The 27,173-nt window shown below is 36.1% G+C and overlaps 1 protein-coding gene across 2 annotated transcripts; it reads left to right on the top strand.

The window, feature by feature from the left end:
* The first annotated feature begins 33 nt into the window (after positions 1 to 33).
* afg1lb (AFG1 like ATPase b) lies at positions 34 to 26,646 on the top strand. 2 transcript variants are annotated; one of them, XM_079887280.1, is made up of 13 exons: positions 34 to 396; positions 2,141 to 2,382; positions 3,591 to 3,642; positions 3,780 to 3,881; positions 4,549 to 4,676; positions 7,380 to 7,479; positions 11,527 to 11,585; positions 18,316 to 18,398; positions 19,422 to 19,492; positions 19,719 to 19,819; positions 24,199 to 24,339; positions 24,561 to 24,674; positions 25,903 to 26,646. In XM_079887280.1, the coding sequence occupies exons 1-13, from the start codon at positions 288 to 290 to the stop codon at positions 26,029 to 26,031; spliced, it is 1,431 nt and encodes a 476-aa protein (XP_079743406.1). In that variant the 5' UTR covers positions 34 to 287; the 3' UTR covers positions 26,032 to 26,646. The 2 variants fall into 2 exon arrangements, with proteins under 2 accessions (XP_079743406.1, XP_079743407.1); XM_079887281.1 differs by having other exon boundaries at positions 280 to 481.
* Positions 26,647 to 27,173: the final 527 nt, after the last annotated feature.

The following is a 27,173-nucleotide window of genomic DNA, read 5'->3' on the forward strand; positions in this document are numbered from 1 at the left end:
AGCTTTGATTGGATAAACGCTGTCATGGCTTGTGAAGTTGAGAATGTTAAAAATGGCTATTTATAACCTTCAGTAGAGTAATGCCTAGCGTTCATTCAGTCATGTGGCAATATTATTAGTTGTAACTTATATTTATAAAGATACATTTATTATGTAGATGTAACGTGCTTGCTACATTACAGATTTCTTATGTGACTTATATGAACCCGAAAGAACAACATTTATAGCAGTTCACCGTAACGTGTCAGTGTAAGGAGCTCAATAAAGTTATTAGGTTTTGAATCAACATGGCGACATACGCGTCGCGGTGTACAACGCGATGTCTTTTAAGATTTATATTAAAAAAGACAAGTCTGACGAAAGGAGATTGGTGTGAAGTGTTAAAGGCAGGTAGAGGTGAGCACAAACCTTCTTCTGTCATATGGTCAGTGCTGACAACACGTGAAAACACCGGGAAATCGTTTACGTCATGATTCTTTAGGTAACGACTGGTCAAGTTATGTATAACAACAACAACAACAATAATAGTAAAAGTAATAATAATATATTAATATTATTTTAAAAGTAATAACCATGTTGTAGATCAGATTATTAAGTTGCGTGGTTATTACTTGTAATTATTATTTTTATTATTATAAAAATAAATGTGCTGTTGATTAACTTTTTATTGTGCAGTAGAAATATTTAGTAGCCTATATAAGAACACATTTCTTGAACTTTCCCCAAATTTTAAGTCTTTTAAGTTTAAATGTCCTATATCATATAATCTTTCAAACTTAAATTAGGCTATGCAACGAATAACACTTTCTCTAAGGCAGTATGACTTTTTTGATTAAGCATTTTGTGTTTATTTTATTATAATATATATTTGTTATATATTATACAATGAAATATGATTTATTAATTATATATATATATATTAAACACTTGACCATATGGCCACTTGTGTGTTTTATTTGCCTGATACAAATAGTTCACCCAAAAAATGAAAAGTCTGTCATCATTTACTCATACTAAAATTAATCCAAACTTGTACTGTATGTCATTCTTTCTTTCGTGAAAGCAGATGTTTGACAGAAGGCTATTCACTGCAGTCGTTTTTTTTCTTTCCTCCTCTGGGTAAACTGTCCCTTTATGCAATGCAGCGCTTACTGATCTTTTTTCAAGAAAAAAAAAAGTTGTTACACACGTGATAGCTGTCTTACTAATCTATTGTTTTGCGTTTATCAAATACAACATGCAACTTTATCAACTTAATGTGCATTAGGGATGCACTGAAATTCTGGGCAGATTTATACAGTATAAAACAAAGTTACAAATAAAGTAAGCTCTAACTGTTGTGTATTCAGGTAGAGACATATATATATATATGTTTATATATATTTATATATATTTTAGGGCTGTCAAAAGATTAATCGCGATTAATCGCATCCAAAATAAAAGTTTTTAATAATATATGTGTGTGTACTGTGTATAATTAAATTTGTATATATAAATACACACACATGCATGTATATATTTAAGAAAAATGTGTTATTTATATTAAAAAAAAATTATATTTATATATAATATAAACTATATAAATATATATACAGTATATACATGCAAATATTTCTTAAATATATACATGCATGTGTGTGTATTTATAAATACAAAATAATTATACACAGTACACACACATATGTTATGTAAACACAAACTTTTATTTTGGATGCGATTAATCGCAATTAATCTTTTGACAGCCCTAATATATTTATATACACATATAACATGTGTGTGTGTGTGTGTATAAGTTTCTTTATTACGCTAACTAAAAATAAGATATTTTGAAGAATGCTGGTAACCAGACAGTTAGACATTGACTTCCATAGTAGGGAAAAAAATACTATGGAAGTCAGTGTCAACTGTTTGATTACCGACATTCTTCAAAATATATTTTGGGTTCAGCAGAAGAAAGAAATTCATACAGGTTTGGAACAACATAAGGGTGAGTAAATGATGACAGAATTTTTATTTTTGGGTTATTTAATAAATTATTATTTATTAAGTGTATTATGTGAAATAAGCGCTAAAATATTGCTTACTACTGTATAGACAAGTCAGATACATGTTTAACAACTGTCATATTTTCTTTCTTAAGGGTGTTCAACATTACCTGCGGGACAAACATCTACATCAGCACCTTGGGCTGCCCGTGTCGGACTCGTCAGCCACTATGACAGTCTTGTCCTCTCCGGTTCGCTGCGAGAGGACACTCAACAGAGAGCTGCTCTTCTTCAATTAGAACAGTTAAACAGAGTGATGACAGGCTATACCAACATCCCTATCCCTCAACCTAAAGACTGCTCACAGAGTCAACCCACCTCAGAACTGGAGAATCAGGTAAAACCAAGTTAAAGTAGAATAAAACATTGCAGTCCTGAAGAAATTAAGTCAATTGAAAAAGAATACAGAGATGTTAATGACACGCAGGAGGTATGGTTTGTGTGCCAAACTGAGCAGTGCATTTTGTCAATGTTTACGAATGTGAAGAAAAAACTTAGCAGTCCAACTTTCAGACAGACCCCAGCACTTGCACTGGGCCATTGCCTAATTTGCTGTGGGCCTGTTATTTGTAGGTCAAAGCAGCTTCAGCCTGTTTGTGTTTGTGGGGGTGGAGAGTGGGAGGAAAGACCAGACCAAGCAGTTGCTGGATCACAGCACAGCCCCCTACTGAGTCAGGACACCCCACCTATCCCTCTTTTCAGTAATGAGGGGTCGCCATTGTCTGGGAGAGAGATTCCCAGCTCCACTTTTAATGTTGGGAAATAAACACAAACATGTGCTGCGATGTGCTCTAGTCTTGATTATTTAGGACAAAAAGGGCACTTCATTAGGTGAATTGAACAGTGCAATGCCAGGAATGAATACATTAATTCGTAATAAGTTAATCACTATTGAGCAAAGTTATTATTTCCCAAAAAAATCATTGTTTATCTTAAGCATTACCAGAGCAAACAACAGTTCATTTGTTGAGTTAAAGAGAACAGAGCTTTTCTACCTAAGAGTGTTGGCATGTGAACTTTTTCCCCTTGGCTGCATCCTGTGAAAGTATAGAGCATGACTCCACCTTGTGGACCCGTCCCTCACAAGGCCTGTGTCCTCTCTCGCTCAGTGTCTTCACTGTGTTTGTCCACTCTACCGTGACTGGACCACTGCCACCAGCCACAATAACGAGCTAGAGTTCTGAAAGTCAGTGAGAAGTCACACGCTGTCATCCAAGAACGCTGTGCCTCACTGCTCAAACAGCATTCACCCCTCCGAAAACAATCAGAGAGGATGAGGTGAATACGGGGATAAGGATGTCGGCTCTCTGTCTTTCCTGAATGATCAATTGTCTGCAGCCACAGACAGTTCTGGGTTGACTCATCAAACGCTTTGCACTCTGAAAGTTGAATGCATTGCAGATATTGTTTGGAAACTTTAAATCAAGGGGACTCTTAATCATTTAAATTGCCAAGAGTTTCCTGAAAATGTTACAGTGTGTGTGAAATGTGCTAAAATTAAGCTTTTTACAGCATTGAGGAAGATGATTTGCTATTATTTTACAGGAGTCCCCAAGGCCACACCCCCCCCACGGTTACTATATTCATGGTGATGTTGGTAAGTTTCAGTTAATTCATTTTTATACATAATTAGTCATTTTAAACATGCATATATTGAGTTTGGAGGGACTGGGCTGGACTTTATATTGGAGTGGCCATAAATGCTTATTCTGTTTTCCGTTTTCTAATCAACAGGCACTGGAAAAACCATGCTGATGAACCTTTTTTACTCATTTGTGGAAAACCCAAGAAAAACGAGGGTTCATTTCAATGGATTCATGTTAGATGTACATAGAAGTAAGTTCTGACCAGGGTGACCTGTTTTCAAATGTGTGGATGCATAAAAGGTTCTCGAACACGGGATGGTTGTCATATGCACTACTGTTTTAAAAGTTCGGGGTCTGTAAGATTTTTAAATGTTTTTGAAAGAAGTTTCTTGTGCTCATCTAGGCTGCATTTATTTGCTACATTAAAAATTAGTAATATTGCTAAATATTATTACAATTTAAAATAACTGTTCTATTTTGATATGCTAAAATGTAATTTACTCCAGTCTTCAGTGTCACATGATCCTTCAGAAATCATTCTAATATGCTGATTTGGTGTTTAAGAAACATTTCTTAGTTATCAAACAGTCTTCAACTGTGATAATAATGATTAATATTTATTTCAGTGTTCCATGTTAATAGAAAGTTCAAAAGAACATTTATTTGAAATGGAAATCTTTTCATTTTTTTATCAATTTAATGTATCTTTACTAAATAAATAAAAATGCTGACCTCAAACCCCATTACCTCATTCCATATTAAGCAATAAATAGTACTATTATTTGTACAAGTAGCTTACTATTTGTTTTCATGCATGAATAGCAATTAAGGAAAATAACAGCGATTAAAATGTTCATTTAAGTTTTGAGAGCATTTGCCTTTATTTGTATTGATTTTAATTTGTGCATTCCATTCAGGGATCCACAAACTGAAACTGAGCCTGCCAAAGCGGCGGATCGGTAAAATGACAGTGTATGACCCCATCTTTCCAGTTGCCATGGAGATCGCAAAGGAAACCTGTCTCATATGCTTTGATGAGTTTCAGGTGAGGGCAAGAGTTGGGAAATTGAGAAGGTGAAGAGTTTTGAAAAATTGTTGAAAGATGTTAAATGCACATTCACTGTGTGTTGTGTGTGTTTGTGCATGGGTGAAGGGATACCACAGAAAATCCCAAATATACCGCTGTAAGTAAGAATCAGCAATGGTATTTTTATGATAAAATAGTTCAGTGTGTCGACCAGCACTTCATTAGATATAAGTCTTGCTTATTTTGGAGCCATCTAGTGGAGTCAGACACTTTCACACAAAGCTGAAAACACATGCTGGGGCCACAGATAATCGAGATGAGGAAAAAAGCTAGAAATAAACTGAGAAATGAGGCAAATTAAATGTCAGATGTACATTTTTGAAGATTTCAGCCCATTTCTGAAACCGTAATGAATATTTTTGTCCCGGTGCTCGTTCTCTCACTGCTTTAGGATGAAGGGCTGCTCTTTTTATTAATGGCTTTTAAATTGAAATGCTGATCACATTCATTTTAATAATTTACTTTTGGATCTCGTTATAGTCTGGAAGCTCACCTTCAATCCATTTGCCAATCGCCGCTGGCGGCAATATGGAAGGCACTCACATTTTGTTTATGATGCATAGATGAGGAGCTGACAGCCCCTTACCAATCAGGAGCCACTGCCACTTAAGCATGCAAATGAAGCATCGAGTTTCACTCGGCCCCTCTTGCTTCCTTGAGTGAGGGGTAATGGAGAGCGACTATGGCGGGTCGCATGCATCCATGCCTCTTAAATGCTAATGAAATTTCTCCATTCTCTTCATTAGTCCGGCATCATTATCAGTAATTTGTAGCCTTCCCCTTTTGTCCCTCTCCACTCCCTTAATGAATGCAAGGTATTGAGAGAAGGACCAAGAGAGATATAGAAAGAGGAAGAGCAAGCAGAAACCGCTTGAGGTATTGTCTCAGGCCCCTGTCAGTCTCCGGGGTGAAATTACTCATCGACGGAGTTGTGTAAGTAAAGGTTTAAGATCAAAAGAGTGCAATTTGGCACCCGCGTGCGCCACACAAAAGTGACTCTTTGCTGGCATAATTGGATGCTCATTTGAATATCCGCACCGTTGTTTTCGCTGTCGTCCACAACAACCCCACACAGAGGGCTTTCTTGCACTCACCCTGGCAATCAATACCCAGAGACTAAAAGTGTGTGTGTGTATACACACGCGCACATGAGTGTCGCGGTGCCTGCGTGACAAACAAAAAACAAATACAGGACGGATGAAAAGGTCATAATTAAATGACTCCTTTGAAATGAAGAAGAGAAGAGGACGGTTAAAGGAAATGTGATCCAATTTATGCCGTAGCACCTCGTCTTTGTAACCGACCACCCTTCTGACAACACTCGCACGCCCTCCACCTTGCCCCACGTAAGGCCGCTATAGACGTTGCTAATTGGGTTTGATGGGGCCGAAAGGTTTAATATGCAAAAAAGGGAAACACTTCAATACAAGAAAAACAACATATGCTGGGGGTATGGCAGTCATAAGTGCGTCCTTCTAAGAATAGTAGAGCTCGGTAAAAGAGGAGATCTTCTGCATGACAAAAACATCCCCGGCCTCAAATTTAGCTCCTCGCTGCCAGATATGCAAATGCTAATAAAGTATCAGTGCAAAACAAGGAGAAATTTTGCTTTTGACTAAATGCATTTCAACCCTGAAAAAGTAGCAGAAACATGGGAGAAGATGAGAGCGGACCATGGTCGATTGCGTTATTGACTAAAGGGCTCCTTTTGTCAGGGGAGGGTCAGCAGCCCCTGTGTTGCTGCAGATGTGTGTGAGGCAACAGCTCGCTGCTGTGAAAAAGGCAACGTTTAAATGATAATAATGAATGATGATGATGAAAATGATAATAATGAAAGAACCACTCATCCTCTCGCTTCTGAGATTCAGGGACAGCCATGCCAGGCCCTCAAGAGCACAATGGGACCGCGTGTGTGTGTGTGTGCGTGCGTTTATGTATTTGTCTCTGTGTGGCCATCTGGCTGTCATTGTGCCACTGATTTTACCTCGAAACACTGTTTATTTATTTATGTATTCAATTATTTACCTTTTTCAGCGCTTTGGCCACTTGTCCTTGTCTCCAGCAGAAAGCCGCGGCTCTGTGTGGCCATTTTACAGTCAGGTGGAGTGGCTTTGTGTCTGTCCTGCTTCTGTGTGCGAGCGCGTTGGGGAGGGTGATGTCAAAGGACCTTGGCCGAGGCTTCGGTTTTAAAATGTAACGACACCTGGTTTTCGCTCATTCATTCGCATGTACACGCATGAGTACACATGTATGCGCACAATTGTGGTAATTAGCTCAAGGCAGTGGAAGGGCAGAGAGGACAGAGTTGCGCCTTGCTCATCTTCAGCTGATACACGGTCACCTGCGCTTGCTCCCATAGTGTCTGACGGTCCTGCCTCGAGGACAGTACGCAAACGACAGCAGCTATAGGCTGCTTTAAAGTCAACATGAGATGAAAACCAAACCTATTTTTCGTATTAATACACAGTTTGGCTTCAGACAATGAATTTGGGGCCATAAAATGCAGGTGAACTTGAGCTATTCCTGTGAACTGAACTGATGGTATGCTGCTTTTTACATGAGCTGGAAAAAGGAAATTGCGGAATCAGATTAAGTGCCGCCAAAATAAATCTTTCCTCAAAGCACAATGAATAATAATCACTTTTTTCATTTGTTTTTCAGGTGCTGGATATAGCGGATGCTATGATTCTGAAACAGTTATTTGAGGGCTTGTTCAAGTGTGGAGTCGTGGTTGTGGCTACCTCAAACCGACCGCCTGAAGGTGAGATGTCTGGGTAATGTCGAAGCAGTCGATGTGACTAACAGAAAGTGGGGTTCAAACGTCTGGTTCCATGTTGCAAATCTGCAATAAAAATAAAATGTAATATTACCCGGGAAATCGACTGAAAATATATATATATTAGGGCTGTCAAACGATTAATCACGATTAATCGCATCCAAAATAAAAGATATAAATACACACACATGCATATATATTTAAGAAATTTTTTTTATTTATATATAAAATATTTATATATAATATAAATTATATATAATATAAATATATATACACAGTATATACATGCAAATATTTCTTAAATATATACATGCATGTGTGTGTATTTATATATAGAAAATAATTATACACCGTACACACACATATATTATGTAAAAACAAACTTTTATTTTGGATGCGATTAATCGTGAAAATGTAGCTGTCATTACTTCATAATTTTCACTTTTTAAAATTATATTTAGGTTCAAATAAATTATATCTTTTTTTTTTTATTAACTATAAAAAGAAAATCATTAAATATAATGTTTGGGGTCAAAACAGGTATTTTAAATAATAATATCTCACTATATTACTGTTTTATTGTATTTTTCATCTAATAAATGCAGAGTTGGTGAGTATAAGAGACTTTCAAAAACATTAAAAAATCTTACCGACCCCAAAGTTTTTAACTGTAGTGTAAAGAAATGTATTAAAATTAACTTTTTGCGAACACATTCACATCTGAGAGAAATCAAAGTAGTTTATTCCTTTCATTTCCTCCATCAATTTCCAGGGTTAAGTGTGTGTTTTCTGATACTGATCTGTCGCCTACACAGCGCACATGACTTGTACTTTTTCACCTTGTATTGTTCTCTACCAACTTCTCAACAATAGACCGCCGTACTTTTCTCACTCTCCTCAGTCTTTGTATGGCCTGAAAGTAAAACATGTTCCTAAACTACACGTCCGTCTCGTGTTCTAATCCAGTTCTGGACCGTCTCGTGTGTCAGTCTCGTGTTTCTTCCTTTTTACAGTTCACCTCCCCTTTTAGTCACTCCTTGGTTAATCTGTGTATTTTGATGCCATGATGTTTGAGGTCTATTGATAATCGGCATAAAGTCTCTCACTCCTTTTCTGCTTTTTTTTATTGCTCTCTTCCTCTCTCGCATACACTCAAACACCTGTCATTGGCTGAAACTAATCTGAGAAGTGTTATTCTGAAACACAATGATGACTGCATCCCCTCTGAACTTTAAATCCTTCGTTTTTCAGTCAACCTTTTATTTTCAATGTGCGTTTTGGTGCAACTTGAGGAATAAATCACCCAAAAATGAAAATTCTGTCATTGTTTTCTCACCCATATGTCTTTCTTTCATCTGTGGAACACAAGGGCAGTTATGGAACATAAAAGGAGATATTTAGAAGATTGTCCAAGCTGCTTTTTTCCCAGAACAGCTATGGTCACCATTCACTTTCATTGTATGGAAAACAACAGCTTGGACAATCTTCTAAATATCTCCTTTTATGTTCCACAGAAGAAAGTAAGTTATACAGGTTTACAATGACATATGGGCGATGTTTGGGTGATCTATCGCTTTAAATCATGCGGAAACTTCAACCTCACCGGCATCAAAGATTTCTTGCCTATACGCCGTTCTTTTGTAGGCAACTTTATTTGATATCCGCTTGATTGTGAGCAGTTACTCTTTTATCTCTCTGTACCATTCCCACTCTTTTCTTCCCTCTGCCTCATTGTTGATTCAATAGATGCCGTTTTTTGCAATTGCTGTGATGTTACATTAAACTGGAGAGCAAGAGTGATAAGGGTAGAGATAAGACAGTCCTTCTGCCTTTCTGTCTTGGAGCGCTGCTAATGTCTCGTTGTATGAAGTGGCCTTGTGTGCCGAGTACAAAACGGTAAGCGGCAGTTACATAAAGAGACCCTCTCCTAACATTAACCAGCCACTGAGAACAAAGCTTACGCTAAAACTTAATAGCCATCTTATTCCATTTTAATTAGGTGACTAATGGATAGACTGGTACACATGAAAGATGGGAGGGAGAGAGATGGCACCAAGAGAGATTGCTCGTTTATTGAAATATAGATGCTAGGCTGAAGAGCCGCTAAAGAGGCTCGCATGCTTGAACTTGGATGTTCGTTGTCACCCAGGACCATTTCTTCAGGTAAAATGAGGGAAATGGATTGATAAATGTGAAAAAGGGTGCTCTTCACTTCCTTAAATCTTTAAATGACCCTTTAGTTAAGCACTGGTATATGGGTAAATAAACTGCCAAAAGAATGTAGTTTTTTTTTGTTTTGAAGCATCTGGATGTCTGTTGTTTTTATTAAAATATTATATTATTTGCTACAATAGATGATTGAGATTCATCACATTGGAAAAAGTTTGATTAGAAATGTTATTATTATGTTTAAACAATATTTAAAGTGTCTGGAAATAGTGACTGTAGTCACCTTAAAGCAGTGGTTCTCAACCTTTTTGAGTCCAAGGCCCCCCTGTTGTCCACAACAACATTCCAGTTGGTCATGATTTTCTGAAAAAGGATTAATGATAAAAAAAAAGTAATTTTTTTTTACTCGATTTCTACCTGAAAAAAAAATATATATATTCATAAAATGTATGAAAATGCCCATGGACTTTGCAGGCACCATTTGCTTACCTTGCAAAACTGATTTCGGACAGATTTCTGAAGGCAGCATAATGGTTTAATGATCTAGAGCAATAAAGAGCGAGCTTTGGTGAAAACTAGGTGAATATTTAAGTACTACAATAGTAATTTCACACCAGAAATGATATCAAAAGTGGAAAACGTTGGTCAAAAATGTACATTTACACACAAACTGACCACCAACTGCAACTTTCAGACGCCATCTTTATTTTTCTAGCTGAACTGTCACAGAATAGAAAGCACGGGATTGTGGGATATCAAAGACAGGGAAGGATAAATTTATGCTGCCTTCAAAAATCAATAAAATTAAGGAATCTCATTAGACAGGACGTGCCATGATGACTTCCTACCTTGGGATGCGTAATCCTAAGGCAGTATTTATCAGTTTTCGCACGCAGCCTAAAATTGGGGTTAAATGCAGCCCTGGTCTTGGAGTCTCTACTAATGAGTTGTTACAGGGGTTTGATTAGGAAGAGTTAGAAAATGTGTAGTGTTGGTGTGCCTCCAGAAACAGAGTTCTATGTACTATGAACGCATTCTGTAACTTTCATAACGAAAACTTTTTTTATTAAAAATGAAAAGAAAAAAAAAAACTTCTGCTACTTTCTAACATCAGAAGAGTTTCACATTGTGCTACGAATTGAATGGGCTGTTTACATCGAAATCTGAAGGTACAGCAGCCAAAAATGGGGAGAGAGTGGGGAAATGGCCATTAACGTGAGGGGAAAAGTATGTATGATGCCTTTAAAATATCTCTCAGTATGTACAGTTTGCTTTCCTCCTGAAAAAAAATACAAAATAAAAATGAATCACCTGAATGGTTGTCATAAGTGGCCTCCAGATCCATATAGTAAGCTTTCATTTCTTGGGTGAGAACTGGCCAACAGACTCTCACTGGACTGTTTATTGCTCAACATGCCTCTGTTATGACAGTTCTGTTTCCTTTATATTTTCTTGCCCACGGCAGCTTTAAACAAGCTTTTACAGCACAGACCGAAGCATATACTCGTCACGGTCTCTTTACATCTGTGTGTGTGTGTGTGCGTGTGTGTGTGTGGCTTATAATGCCTGTGTGGCTAATTGAAGTCTCTATTCACCGTGATGCAGGTTTATTGTCTGTGCAGAAAGAGAGAGACTTCTTCTCTTGAGCTCATTGTTTGGGAATGTAATGAATTTCATGTACTGCCTTTCTCCTGCGCTGCCCACAGAAATCAATTTCTGCCTCTCCTCGTCCCTTTTGTTCCTCCTCCCTTCCCGTTCCTCACTTCATCAATAGACACTTTATTTGCCAATCATAGATGGAAAATGACATTATGAGGAGGCTAAAGAGTGAAAATAACCAGCATCTCTCTCTCTCTCTCTCAGAACTGTACAAAAATGGGCTTCAGAGGGCTGCTTTTGTGCCTTTCATTGGCGTACTCAAGGTAAAGACAAAGTCATTCTCTCAGTTCATTTATTTATCCTTTCATTCTATCTCCGTCCATCTCTCTTCATGTTTCCTCCTCTGCTCTGTCTGGTTTTTGATGTATTTTATTCACAGGTAAAAAAAATACACAACCTCATATGTGTTTGCAAAAACACACAAAACAGAAAAAAGACAGCTTTGATCATACCTGGAGATGAGAGCAACAGACTGAGAGAGTGTGACAGACACGGAGGCCGTTTAATGACTGACGTGGGTTGGCTGGAATGAGAAGCTGCTTGCATTTCAAAGTGCGCCCGGCCATGGACGCTAGCAATGCGCTGATCTGCTTTGCAAGTTAATTGTATTATTTTAAGCAGGTATTGGCATTATCCTGTGTGCTGTCTGGGTAATTACCATCATCCTGCGACAGCTTTCCATCATAAATAATCAGACGATCATTTTCAGGCATTTTACAGCTGGCCACATTCTTGCACATTTGATTGAGCTGAATGCGTTTTAACATCAAACGGCTTGTTTGTGGCTGTGACACTGTGAATATAGGTAACATTTTCCCCATGATTTTCCTTTTTTTTTTTTTTTTTCGTTTAGATATTGAGCGTGCTGTTAAGTCGTCAAAGTTGTGAGGGAAGCACAAATCACAAAACAAACCCGTCCTTTACGTGTTTCTTTTCTCTATGTGAGCTTGAAGAGCGACAGAATAAGAGGATGCTTTGATGACTGCCAATACAATGTCTTTCTAATCCACTTTATATCGTAGTATTCCTCATAGTTAAAGGGCCCCGTCAGCAGAATATGCAAAAAAAAAAAAAAAAAAAAAGCCACTAGACGCTTCATTCAGCTTGTGATTTTTCTCAGTTTGACCCCTGGGTCTTTTATGTTCAGTGGCCCAGCATAGTCACTCTGGTTCAGCCGATCTCTGTCAAATCCCTGGGGTCCTTAAAGTCACCCTCTATTCTGGCCTGTGCTAATCTTGCCTGGTAAGAGCGCTGAATGCCCAGCGCCCTGCCTTGCACCTCTAACGCTCGAGCTTCTTTGTTAGGCCATCTGGTTTTGGGGCAACCTAGGATCCCAGTTCAGGGTAACTAGGGTGGCCCAAGTGCCTCCTCTCATGTCTGGTCAACCCTAATAATATGTGACAGACTCAATGAAATGCACTCACTGGCTCTTGTTCTCCTATATCTTTATCGCTCTTCAGGGTAATACTTATTTGCTGACAAATATTATTGAATTCTTGTCACTTTAACTCAATTCAATATGATTAATCATGAATATATATTTATATTTATATTAAAGGTATTATAGTATAAAGTATAAAAGTTGGGGTCAGTATTATTTTATTTTTTTTAAAGAAATCAATACTTTTATTCAACAAGAATTCATTAAATTGATCGAAAGTACAGTACAAACTTTTACATTATTACAAAAGATTTTTATTTAAACTTTTCTATTCATCAAGGAATCCTGAAATGTATATAAAATATTAAAAAGCACAACTGTTTCAACATTGATAATAATAAGAAATATATCTTGAGTATATCAGCATATTAGAATGATCTCTGAAGGACCATGTAAGACTAGAGTAATGGCTTTTTTATATATGTGTATATATATATATATATATATATATATATATATATATATATATATATATATATATAGATATATATATATATAGATAGATAGATAGATAGATAGATAGATAGATAGATAGATAGATAGATAGATAGATAATGTATGAAACAATATATTGACTTCCAAAGTCACTTAAAGACACCTTTATATTCAGTGCTTTTATTACCACATTTACATTAATGTGGTAAACAAAAGCACTGAAAAGAAAGGTGTCTTTAAGGTGTCTTCTTTTATACACCTGAATGAATATACATCATTAATTCATTGATTTTTATTTGATAGACCTAATTATTATTTATAAGTAAGGTCAAAACCCCTTAGACACATTAAAATAGAGGTGTGATGATCTTAATTATGCTCAAATGTCTCTCTTCATTTTTTTCTATCTTCCTTTGGTTGTAGCAAATGGTAATGTCTAGGTCTTGTGTGTGTGTGTGTGTGTTTTCATGGTGAAGGTCTCTGGTAGATATAAGGATGAGTGTATGATGATTGAATGACTTGAAGATGGAGCAAAAATGAAAAGAGGCAATTTATGTTGGATGGCTTCTAGTGTTCCACTGACCTCATGTTAACCTCCTATTTCTAATATTTCTTATCATTTTCTTCCTTCAAAGCCATTTTATCGTAAAAATGTCTAAACCCTTACAGAAATCTTAAAGTAGTTTTGAAGAATAGTTAACTAGACGGACAGACACACTTGATCTGATTAATTAGAGGCAGTTAATAAGAACAGACCTATGAGAGATATCTAATCTCATAAACCAGTGGGACAGAGAAGTGGTTGCCAGGAATGCCGCTGTCTCTTCTCTTGCTGTTATTAATTTTCTGTTTGATTTTGTGTGTAAAGGCCCATTTATACCAAGTCCAATATGACTAAGAAACATTGGTAACAACACTTTACAATAAGGTTTCATTTGTTAACATTGCTTAACTACATTAATTAACAATGAACAATACTTCCAACAGCATTTAATGTCAATGTTTACTAAAACATTAAGGTCAAATGTTGCCTCTGTTCGCATTAATTAATGCACTGTGAGTGTGAACTAACATTTTTATTAACTAACATTAACAAAGGTTAATATATTGCTTAGGGGTGTAACGATACCCTTGTCACGATTTGAAACATATTACGATACTAAACTCACAATACGATATTATCGCAATACTACAAAAAAAATTGCTAAATTTGGAATTACATTGGGGTAGAAATGAATAGGCTTGGACTTGGTGCTAATAACCCAATGCACAGGACAATAGAGACACCAGAATAAAAATATTCATGATTCTGAAGCTGAAAATACAGAATTATTTTAGACGAATATGCATGCACTCTGTCGCTGACTAGATATATTTAAAAAAATGTAGTGCACTTAAGACATTTGGCATTATCAGGACCCACATTACATTATTATACATTATATTCATTATTATATATTGTAGTTTAATGTAGCACTGACACTAAAACTCTGTATACTTGTTCTCACAATTTTTATTTTGGGTGAACTATACACAATACATATCACTATCCACAAATACATATTGTTGCATTTTCTTTTTGCGATATTTTGAGACATGATATATTGTTACACCTCATTGTTGGTTCATGTTAGTTAATGCATGAACTACTGATAACAAATACATCCTTACTGTAAAGTGTTACCAAAATATTAGAATACAAAATATTTTGATTTGTCTGATGATACCTGAATGGCAATGTTATCTTATTAAATGATTTGTTTAGCAAAAAAAATAACTGTAACAGAAAGTTTGGATTTAAAATCTTGTTGGCCCTGTCAAAACGTCTGGCTTCGGTGTGAATAAGCCTTGAGATCAACATCTGAGATGACTTGACATTCGTTAACAGTCCCTCAAAAGATGTTGTTTTGCCAAGTCACCACTAAAGTCGGTCAGTCATGTTTTTAGCAGGCGCAGATTAGCGAAGACTGAGGAGCGAGTGATTGTGACGGAGAGGATGAGAGCTGTGGCCTGTGGCCTCCGCCGAGGTCTGGGGGGTCCACGCTTTCAAAGCGAGGCAGATGTTCCAAGGGTGATGTTTCTTTAAGAGTCCTGGACAGGGCAAGGAGAGGTTGTGAGAACATTTTGAGTATGTTTTGAGAGCGTTCTGAGTAACTAACAAAGCCGGTTACATGTAAAGGGAATAGATAATTAGGCGTAATTAGTGCGTTCACGTCGTTAACCACCCCCATTGCTCTCTCTCCCTCTCTCTTTCTCTCCCTCGCACACACTCACTAGTCACCTAATCTCTCAATACATTCACTCAAGACACGCACACACACACATAGAGACAAAATCACACACCGCAGTGGTAAAAACACTTTGATGTAAGAGGAGTCGTCCTGGACTCAAAAGCATAAAGGCAGTGTTTTAAGCTGTCTCTCGTTCTCTTTTTACCCCGCCCCTGCTTCCACCCCCCCTTTTCTTTTCTCCTACCCACAGAGGCTGTAAGACACACAAAGATGAATGGACTACAACCTTTCCCCCCTGTCCCCCTCTGCCACCTCTCTTTTTCAGTTCTCCCACCGCGCGCTCCTTAAGCCAGGCTCTGTCAATCCGCCCCTCTTCCTCCCAAACAGGAGGGAAAAAAGCATCAAATGTTTTTGGCTGTCAGTAATGAGGTAGTGGACCTCATCAGGGTCCAATCGCCAGCTATCCTTGGCTTTTGTTGGAGCTCAATGGCAACCCTTGCTTTGAAAAACTCAAAGGCAACTTTTTTGAGGAGTGGAGAAGAGATAGAGAGAGAGAGCGAGAGAGCAAGACAGACAGAAAGAGAGACAGACTTCATTCTTATTCTAAATGGTTGTGCAGGGAAGCTGTGGGCATCCAGCACATGCAACCATAAGAACTCGGCATGACTTTAAAAGAAACTTTGATTAAAACTTTTACTATAAAAATTGATCATTGAATAATAAATTGAATTATAATAATAATATAAATAATCTTTTTTGTCAGGTAATAGGGACATGCATGTTTTGTAATACCATGCATGTCCATATTACCTGACAAAAAAAGATTATTTATGTTATTATTATAATTCAATTGATTATTCAATGATCAATTTTGAAAACGAAAAACGATCAAATGAAAACTAAAAATAAATTATTATTATTATCATTGGGAAGAATTTGTAAAAAAAAAAAAAAAGTTGTATTGCCAGGTAATGTGGATATTTATGGTATTACACAAATATTATTATTATGAAAAATAATAATTTATTTATTGTAATATCTGTCAGGTAATTTGAACACAAAATAATTCTCATTAAAAAAGTTATTTATTGATTTATTTTTGGAAAACCATGTAATATGTAACCATGTTTCCTGACAGATACAACTGAAAAGTGTGTTTCGTGAAATAATAAAAGTCAGGTGAGCAGACCACACTCCTGTAGCCAATCAGAAACACTCTCTACCTTTAAATCATTTTACATCTTGGAGGGGATGTGCTGTTGCGCAATTCAGTGGCTAAGTTGGTTAAAAAAGTTTTCAAAAATGGCTCAAATTATCCATTAAACAACATTCATAAATATTTTTACTGCCAAATCTCAAATGATGTATTTTCCATTGCCATTTTAATTCCGTTGAAACACGTTTTAGTTATTTTATTAAAAGGTCAGTCAGTTATGAGATCCTGCCCATTCTGAGGGTCTAGTGGGTCTTTGTTGAAAGCCGAGGACGTGCATCAGAGTTGTGTGGCAAAGTGCATTCTGAGTTGAGAAGGCCAGATGATGAAGATCTTTAAGGAGTTATGAGTCTTTAATGAACCCATCAAAGACCATAATCATGCAATGATCCACAAGAGGACGTGTCTTCAACTGATTATAAAGAACCAAGCGCTGGAATCATTACTGATTGTATTTCTCTCCCCCTCTCCCTCCTCTCGATTACTCTCCTGCGAAATGGCCCATCAATTGTTAAGATATAGGCCTACCCATGGAAATGGAAAGTTTTTACGAAAAAAAGAAATAGACTTGGGTGTGCAGAGGAATAACCCATTTTGATGGCTGCTGGGTAAGCGTGGTTGTCGTGGCCGTGGTGGCTGTTTACACGGCGGCCTGGTGACAAGGTCGAGCAGGGTTGATGAAGTGACACTTTTCCTTTTGTGTTCTTCTGCTCACGGTTTGTCAGCCTGTCATTACGGCTGATTCAGCCAATTTGCTCGGACGTGGAACTCTGCGCTCGAGAGAGAAAAGTTGACAGCGCTGGAGAATGGGGGGAAGAGGCGAGAGATGCATGAAGAAGAGGAATAGATCGCTCCTCTCACGCTCTGTGTGGTGATTGCTAATTATCTTTAGTTCAAGGAGGAGGGTGGCGGAAAATTCACTGATTTCATAATTCGCTGGAGCTGTCATTGAGGACTGATTCAGGCAAAGGCCTCTCGCCTAAATACCACATATTATCCACATCCTGTTAAAAATAATCACCCTTCCCTTTCATCAGTCATTTTTGTCATCGTTCCTCCAGCATTTTGTTTCGTTTGAATGTTTTTTTTCCTCGTCACAGAGGTTTGATGCACTCAGTCAATCTGTAAAAGTGAGCAACTAACATGTTTAACATTGCTGACATAGTTGGTATGCATTCATTTAGATTAACATTACTTTTCAATTACATTATTTTAGCATTAGGATCATTTCGTAATACAGTAACCAGTACAAACGTGCCATTATAAAATCTCTGTAAGTGCATTGTGAATGATAAAGTTGATCCCTTAATTTTTTACATGGATGTATTTAATAAGAATGTACTTTAGACTACATGAGATTATATATTGTATGTAATCTGTTAATACTTGGATGTTAAAACAGTTCAAAGTCATTAGAGAAGGTCAAACTTAATGTAAGGCGTAAACATATGGCTTATATCAGGATTATATGGATCACATGTTGTGAATATTATTTTGTTATAATTAAAATGAGCGCATTAGTAACCGACGTGTCGCATTGTCGCCCCCTAGGGGGGAATGTCTATTGCAAGCCAAAATACAAACAAAACCAATGTCATTTTGAAACAATGTCACTTTCTCTCTTCTTATTTTTAACCACTTTCTTTTACCACATTTATATCTTTGCTTTACAGGAGCACTGTCATTCCATCTGTCTTGACACTGGAATAGATTACCGGAGAAGGAAAGGGAAATCATCAGAAAGACTATACTACATGTAAGACACGTTACACTCTCACTTTTAGACTATACTGCACAAGAGATCAACATCACACCAGTAATTAATAAAAAGCTGTAAGATAGTTTGGAGCAATTGTAACACACTATACTAACGTTTATGATTATTATTATTTATTTGTTTGTTTTGGATGTCCTGGACTTTGAAATGTTGTGGTTTATACACATACTATTCCTGAATTTTTATTTTTATTTTTTAAAGAAATGAATACTTTTATTCAGCAAAGATGCTTTAAATTGGTCAAAAGTGACAGTAAATGCATATAATGTTACAAAAGATTTCTATTTCAATATCTTCAGATATTTTTAAAGAAACGCTGGAAAGAAATAGTTTTTTTTTTCACACAGATATTGCAACTGCTTTCAACATTGATAATAATAAGAAATGTTTCTTAAGCACCAAATTAGAATATTAGAATGAATTTCGAAGGATCATGTGACACTGAAGTTAAGTAGTAAAGCAATTATATATTTACTTTATTTTGTGTGTTCATATTTGAGATACAGTAGGTTAATATATTTTATTTCCATTCTCACTACAAGTCTATTAATGGAACAGTTATTTTACCAAACACAAATGTCTCTTGCATTAAAAATGGCTGGTAGATTTATAATAATTTGTGAGTTATGAAGTAAAACGTAAAAATGTTACAATTGCCCCTGGTCTCGATTACCGGGTCTGAGAAGAGAAAACAGAATTACGTGTCATGAGCGCACATTAATATAAATATACACGCCGTCTTTTTCTGACTTATTATAAACCCTTTATCTCAACAGCTGCACTTTCAGAGGATGTTTAATATGCATGTGTTTGTTGACACCTGATTGCTGCTCCCTCTTATTCACACTCTCTCAATGTTTGCGTTTTGAATCCAACATCCTGTTCCAGGAGGCACTGTGAAAATTCAAACACAGGCCTTCAGCACACACCGTTTGATGTGACCACTTCAAACCTGGTTAATTTCATATTCAATTATCTCTCTCATTCACTCGCTTTCCATAGATCAAGTGAGCCTGATGCAGAGAATGCTGTCAATACGCTGTTTGAGGAACTGGCGTACAGACAAAATGATGGTAAGTAAGTTCATTTGCCTTTGCATAGATGGGGTTTTAAGGTTAAGTGTGGATGTTTCCTTGACTTGGTGTGTGAGGTTTTATCATGTAGTTGACTTAGATCCTATAGTTGGTTAGATTTATGTTGACCGCTTTGATGTGTAGATTAACGTTTTAGTGCTAAATTATTAGATCTTTCCAGTGCATTCAGTCTAATAACTATATGTCTACCTCTAACCATTGATAGTAACCAGACCAAGGGTGTTGAACGTGCAGGGAAGAGAAGTGACCTTGAGCCGGACCTGTGGAACCATTGCAGACTGCACCTTTCAAGAGCTGTGTGAGCGAGTGAGTCTGTAGAAATGGGCATAAATGCTGATTTGAGATCTGGTTTGTGGGGTATATTTTAAAAAAGTTATAAAGTGTTAAAATTGGAACGGCATTCTAGCACCTCATATTAAAAAAAGAGAAACAAAAATATTACAAGCTTGTTTGTCTTTCCATATCCATTTAGTCAGTTTATTCTCTTTCCCTCTTCTAATGTGGCCCACTTAAAAAACAAAACACTCCATAAGGCTTAAGTGATATTTGTATATTCATTAGCTTGTGTATTTCATTTGTTTTAATTTGTTATTTGCGTATTTTCTATTTATTTTATAGCAAATATAATGTATACATACACTGCTGTTTAAAAGTTTGGGTGCAATAAGATTTTAAGACCCTTTTGAAAAGAGTTCACCAAGGCTGTATTTATTTGATCAAAAAAAAAATACAGTAAAAAAATAGTGAAACAATAGTATAATTTAAAGATGCAGTCTGTAACTTTTTTGGGTTAAAAATGATCCAAAATAAATTAAGCAAGTACATAATCAGCCAGTGTTCAAAACTATATGCTTACCAAAGCTCGATTCAAAACGGTTTTTAATTCCAGTGGTACTGGTGGATTTCCGCGGGAAATTCGAGCATGTCTTTGCGTCATTACGTCACATCTGTCCACATAAAGATGGTGTCTCGGCTAGTAGGCTTTGTTGCGTGTGAGGATGTTGGAGAACTGGAGATTCACCCGTTGTAAAATGCAAAAGACTTCGGACTTCGGAGTGGCTACAGAAAAAAAGAGACCGTTTATATTCCAGTTTTAAATATGCATCTGATTACTATGGAAGCTTGTTTCCGCCACAGAAACAAAAAAAAAATAAAAAAAAATAATTGCGACTTTTTATCTCACAATTGCGAGTTTACATCTCGCAATTCTGACTTTATTTCTCAGAATTGCGAGATATAAAGTCTGAATTGCGTGAAATAAAGTCAGAATTGCGTGAAATAAACTCGCAATTGCGTGTTATCAAGTCAGAATTGCGAGATATAAAGTCAGAATTGCGTGTTATAAAGTCAGAATTCTGACTTTTTTTCTCGCAATTGCGACTTTATATCACGCAATTCTGACTTTATAACACGCAATTGCGAGTTTATATCTCGCAATTCTGACATCTTTTCTGACATCTTTTCTCAATTTTTCTAAAAAATCTTTCTATTTTTTTACCTCAGAATAGTTTATATCTCACAATTCTGACTTTATAACACGCAATTGCGACTTTATATCGTGCAATTCTGACTTTATATCTCCCAATTGCGACTTTATTTTTCAGAATTGCGACTTTATATCGTGCAATTGCGACTTTATTTCTCAGAATTGCGACTTTATTTCTCGCAATTTCGACTTTATTTCTCAGAATTGCGACTTTATTTCTCACAATTCTGACTTCATATCTCGCAATTCTGAGAAAAAAAGTCACAATTCTGACTTGATATATCGCAATTGTGAGAAAAAAAGTCAGAATTGTGAGATAAAAAGTCACAATTATTTTTTTTATTTTTTTTTCTGTGGCGGAAACAAGCTTCCATAGATTACAGATACGTGTGTTTGTATTTCAAAGAGAACCAGTTCTAAGGAACATTCATTTGTTGGTATGACAATTAAAAATTAGACTGCACAGAAATGGAAACTGAACTACAGGTAGCCCTAATACACATTAAATGTAGTCACGCAATGCTGATGTTGTTAACATTAACAATTTGAGAACAAAGTATAATTTGCACGGTTTGATGTGATATGATAAGCGATCGTTAGATTTAATCAGCGTGATTTACTGCAATGCTTTTTTCCCTTTGGAAAAATCCAAAAAGTAGAATCTGTGGTAGCGAATGCCAGCATCCACATCGGCGCCGGTGTCTGACAGCCGCACATTCTCCTCAAAACATTGGGTTCATCCGCGCAGTGCCGTCCCGAGGCACAACCCACGTAAAGTTGATCATTCTGCGAATAACTGTAATTGCAGATTTCGAACAGAGATGGTGACAGAGGAAAAACTACAGACTGCATCTTTAAGATTTTATTTTATTATATTTTAGATTTATTTATTGTATAATTATTAATTATAGAATTTATTCCTGTGATGGCAAAGCTGAATTTTCAGCATCACAGTCTTCAGTGTCACATCATTCAAAACATTTCTTATTATTAACGATGTTGAAAACATTTGTGCATAATAATATTGTTGTGGAAACTGATGAAAACATTTCAGGATTCTTTGATTTAATAAAAAGTATTTTTTTTGTAACTATACAAATGTCTTCACTCTTTACTTTGTGATCAATTGAATGCATCCTTGCTGAATAAAACTATTCAGATTCCAAACTTTTAAACAGCAGTGGAGTAACAAATGCATTTCAACACAGGTGATTATTATTGGAATGCGAAGGATGTCAAATCTTTCTTTTTACCCTCTTACCTAACTTTCTTTTTTTTTATGTATCTCACTGCTTTTTTCCACTTTGTTTTTCATATTTTTATTATCGACTACTACCACCACATCCATCATACCACTCTCCTGATACTATCGCTGCGTCCAAAATCGTGCAGGTACAACATTTGAATTTGAATTTATTTTGCGATCATCAAAAAGTATGCTCTGTATAGTAGTAGTATGAATTCGGACATACTCCTTGCCATGTTGTTGCTGTCACGTGACCTGCCAGCGTCAGTTGCGTTGCTTCACTTCCATTCATAAATCCCCTCCGTCGGCCTCCGTCATATGCTTACTTGACTACTTGAATCTCTGTGACTACTATGTATTTGAACATGCTACTCTTTTGGCCTACTGCTTTTCACATGCTATATAGTAGGGAATTATTTGATTTTAGAAGCAATGTATGTAATCGCCCATGACTTGATCCATCCATCCATAACTAAGTTTATCATTGCAGCCCTGTCTATGGCTAGTCTAAGCCAGCTTGTATTTGTGTGTGTGTGTGCTTGTTTATGTATGTAACCTTGGACTTGGTTTACCAGTTTGAAGCTCCCTTTTTGTTTGTGAAGGAAAGAAAGGATGAGTATGCTGCTCTCTAATGGAGCCGAGGCACTGTCTCTGTGTCCTTCAGTGCTTTTGAGAGTGCTGTTCACTTCAGTGTTCTGAGAGTGTGAGTGAGCGTGTGTGTGTGCGTGTGCATGTACATGTGTGGATTTTTCTGAAGAGTCCTCAACAACTTCATAGTCTTCATAGTCAGGCTAATGCAGTAGGGACTATGTCAGCATGTGTTAATGTGCTTTCCACTGAGTTACCACAGAGATACATGTTACCCAGAGAAGATACAGAATATAGGGTGAAATAGAAGATTAGAGACAAAAATTTAAGAGGGAATAAGCACATGAGATGAGAGGGATGGATGGGTAAAAAGGTATGTGCCAAGGTTTCAGAGACAACATCAGTGAAGTTTCCCTCTCATTCAGTGTCACGGTGGAGAGATCCCTGATGCTGAAGCAGATGAATTTGTGTTTGTGTGTGTATTATACTATACTTAAAACAATATACACTAGTGTTCAGAAGTTTGGGGTCATTAAGATTTTTGAATGAAATCTCTTATGCTCACCAAGGCTGCATTTATTTGATCAAAAAATAGTAAAACCAGTAATATTATGAAAATCTATTAAAAAATAATTGTTTTCTATTTTAATTGTTTTTTATTTTAAAATGTATTATAATTCCTGTGATGGCAAAGATTAATTTTCAGCATCATTACTCCAGTCTTCATTGATCCTTCAGAAATCATTCTAATATGATGATTTGATGCTCAAGAAACATTTAAGATTATTATCAGTGATGAAAACAGTTGTGCTGCTTAATATTTTTGTAGAAATCATGATTAAAAAAAAATCGGGATCCTTGAATAGAAAGTTCACAAGAACAGTATTTATTTGAAATTGAATGTTTTGTAACAATCTGAAAGTCTTTGTCATTTTTGATCAATTTAATGCATCCTTCATGATTAAAAGTATTAATTCCTGACCCTGAGTGATACTGTATATACATGCAAAATGAATACTTAACCCAAAAATGGAGGTTATATCATCATTTACTCACTCATGTTGTTCATATCTGTATGACTTTCTTCTCTTTTGCATAATGTAGAGACTTTTTTTCCCCATTTAATTACAGTGAATAAGGAAAAAATGTTTTATTATGCGATAGCACAAAAAAACAATTAAATATTGTTTATAAAACTTTTCATTATGAATTATAAAAGTATTTGAAATTTAAATCATTAAATGGGTTTGAAACGACATGAGGATGAGTAAAACAGAATTAGTTTTAACTCTCATAGAAAGTGAACGTTTAAACATTAATGTTACCTAATCTCTTCGTGTGTGTCTGTTTATTTGTTTTTTAAAGCCGCTGGGTGCTGGTGATTATTTAGAAATCTCACGGCAATTTGACACGGTCATCATCCGGAATGTTCCTCACCTTTGGGTTGGAATGAAGGACCAAGCTAGACGCCTCACCACACTCATTGACAACTTTTACGACCAAAAGGTAACAAGTCACAAGACACACCATACTGACCCAGACTTCCTGAAAGCTCACGTAGGCCTTAAACATGTCCGTCTTCAGAATTAAAAACACGTGATATTCATGTGCAGTCCTCAAATACATTTGTTTCATACCTTTGTGGATTTAATCATAATCTCCTGTGTAGGACTCTGATAGCACCAACATATGTACAATGGCTCACTTTCTATGTGTAAAACTCTCAGGTTAGAGTGGTGATGCTGGCTGACGCACCGTTAGACCGCCTCCTCGATCAGGGACCGATGACTGGAGAGGAAGCCAGGGATCGCCTAATGCTAGATGAACTCGGCCTGACCGATGTAATGACAACACCCTTAAAACCTCACATTATACTTCTGAAACTATATCATAAACACATACTGTCAGCATGCATTAATGTAGCATCAAAAAATCTTCCAAAAATGCTTCCCATGACAGTGTTATTTTTTGTTGTATTCATTATTTATTTTTATCCTTAGCTTTTTATATTTTCAGATTTAGTCATTTGCTTTTGTCATTTTTATTAGTTTTTGTAATATTTCTATATAGCTTTCATTCATTTTATTTAAATTTTAGTAAGTTGCCAATGCAACATTCAGTTAGTTGCCAATGCAACATTTCTAATTTCCATTTTAACATTTAGAAGTTATGCAATATTTATATTGTATTTTATTCCAGCTTTGTTTCAATTACCTGAAAACTATTTTTAATAGGTCATGAAGAGGAGTTTTCAATGATTAAAGGGGTCATATCATCATACATTTATATTAATTTATTTATTTCCTGAAGTCGAATTGTAATGTTAGTAACATTTTTTTATACCAAAATGTTTCCACTCCATTTTTTTTCTCTTGTTCCTTTAAGACACACCTCTGCATTTTGACTTCCTCTTTATAGATTGGTGCAGGGATGACATATTTTTGTAGGCCAGCCCAGAAGTTAGATTTTTTTCATTGGCTTTTCAATAATTGCAGAAAATAAGGTCTGTGACTAACAAAACTGTGTGACTCTTGATTCTTGCACGTTTTGTTCATCGTGATAATCTTCACAAATGAACACGCCTTTTGAATGAATTTTGAAGCGTAAATATGGCAGAAGTCAAAAGCTAAACGTAGGCTATAAACGAACTACACCACAGTCGCATGGCTTCAACGTCACTAACCCTCCGACAACTCTTTCAGTCTTTGCTTAAAAACATTTTCCCTGAAAGTTCGAGTTCGAATAGTTAGCAAGTGTGTGATTATAAAGACAACAAGGCTTTGAAAGTGATCTAGAGAGTAGATGAGTTTATCTGTGACGTTTAATGTCCCCGACAACCTCTGTTGTCCCATTTAGCCACTTTTTAGCAATCGCCTTTTACAAGACAAGTAAAAGTTTTTTATAAAATCACAAGAGGATATTACTGATGCAATATCTTATGATATTAGGTAATGTATTGATATGACCCCTTAAAGTAGAGAAATCTTTATTTATTAAGCCTTGGTTCTTTGCTAGTTTCTGTAGAATGGCATTTGTAATTGCTCTCCTGCCTATATTTCTTTTGTTCAGGAGGCCAGTGAGCGGTTGACACTATTCACAGCGGATGAAGAGGTCTTTGCCTTCCAGAGGACAGTGTCTCGCCTCACAGAGATGCAGACAGAACAATACTGGATTAGTGGGGATCGGAGTCAAAAGTAAACTGAAACGCCCTTGCAGTTACTATACCTCTTAGGAGAGTCCATGTGACCTCCTAAAACATTTGGGGTGGTACATTTCCAACACCATAAACAGACTGTCAGCCTTATTACTACTTTACCAGAAATTGGAGTCATCCATATGCTCACAGCATTAATATGCAAAACTAAATGCACATGCTGCCAAATGAGTAGATGTCTAGCACCCTCTAGTGGATGATGTATTCTGCAGTATTTATTATAGGTAACACTTTATTTTACAGTGTCCTTGTTACATATGTTACATGTACTTACCATAGTAATAACAGTAATTTATGCGTAATATCATGCAACTAACCCTCAAACAAATCCTAACCCTATAGAAAGTACATGTAGTTAATTATTATTACTCAGTACTTAAATATATAATTGTCCACTGTAACATGGACACCTTAAAATAAAGTGTAACCTTATTATATTATGTAGTTTGGAATATACTCAGTTTGTGAGGGAGAAAAAAATCGTTCTAAATGTAATGACAAATATATGTGAATGCTATGTCTAATGTGAAACTATGAGATAAAAAGTTGAAATTGTGATATTTTTTGTCATAATTATGACTCTCTCACAATTCTGACTTTTTTAAAAAAAAGAGAGAGTTGAAATTATGAGAAGTCATTATGACATCAGTCAGTTTATGTCATTATAATTATGATTAACCAAAGCATGATATTTTTCTGATGTGGCAGAAGTGGGCTTCCATATGTTATTAAAATGGTTACAATAAAACTAAGCATTGTCTGTACTAATTATGTTAAATGATAAACTGGCTAAATTAATCTCCAAAGACATGGTGAGCATAAACTAAAAGAAAAAAAAAATGTACATTTACATTCTTACATTTTAAAAAGTCTCTTTCCTGTCATTTCAATTGTTGGTCTGAAGGCGGCAGTAGAAGATAGTTCTGTTCCCTATTTGCCTGTACACACCCCACGTGCTCTGTGTTATTGTTTTAAATGGCATTAGTAAAGCATACTGCAGTTCTCTATCTGAGAGACCCTCCCCAAAAAGCAAATCTGTACAGTACAATGCATCTATATCCATATGCTCAGGAATACTGAACAAACATAAGGGCTTATAAGTACAGTTGAATTATACATTTATGTA

The sequence above is a fragment of the Squalius cephalus genome (assembly GCF_949319135.1).
Source record: "Squalius cephalus genome assembly, chromosome: 12".
Lineage (NCBI taxonomy): Eukaryota > Metazoa > Chordata > Actinopteri > Cypriniformes > Leuciscidae > Squalius > Squalius cephalus.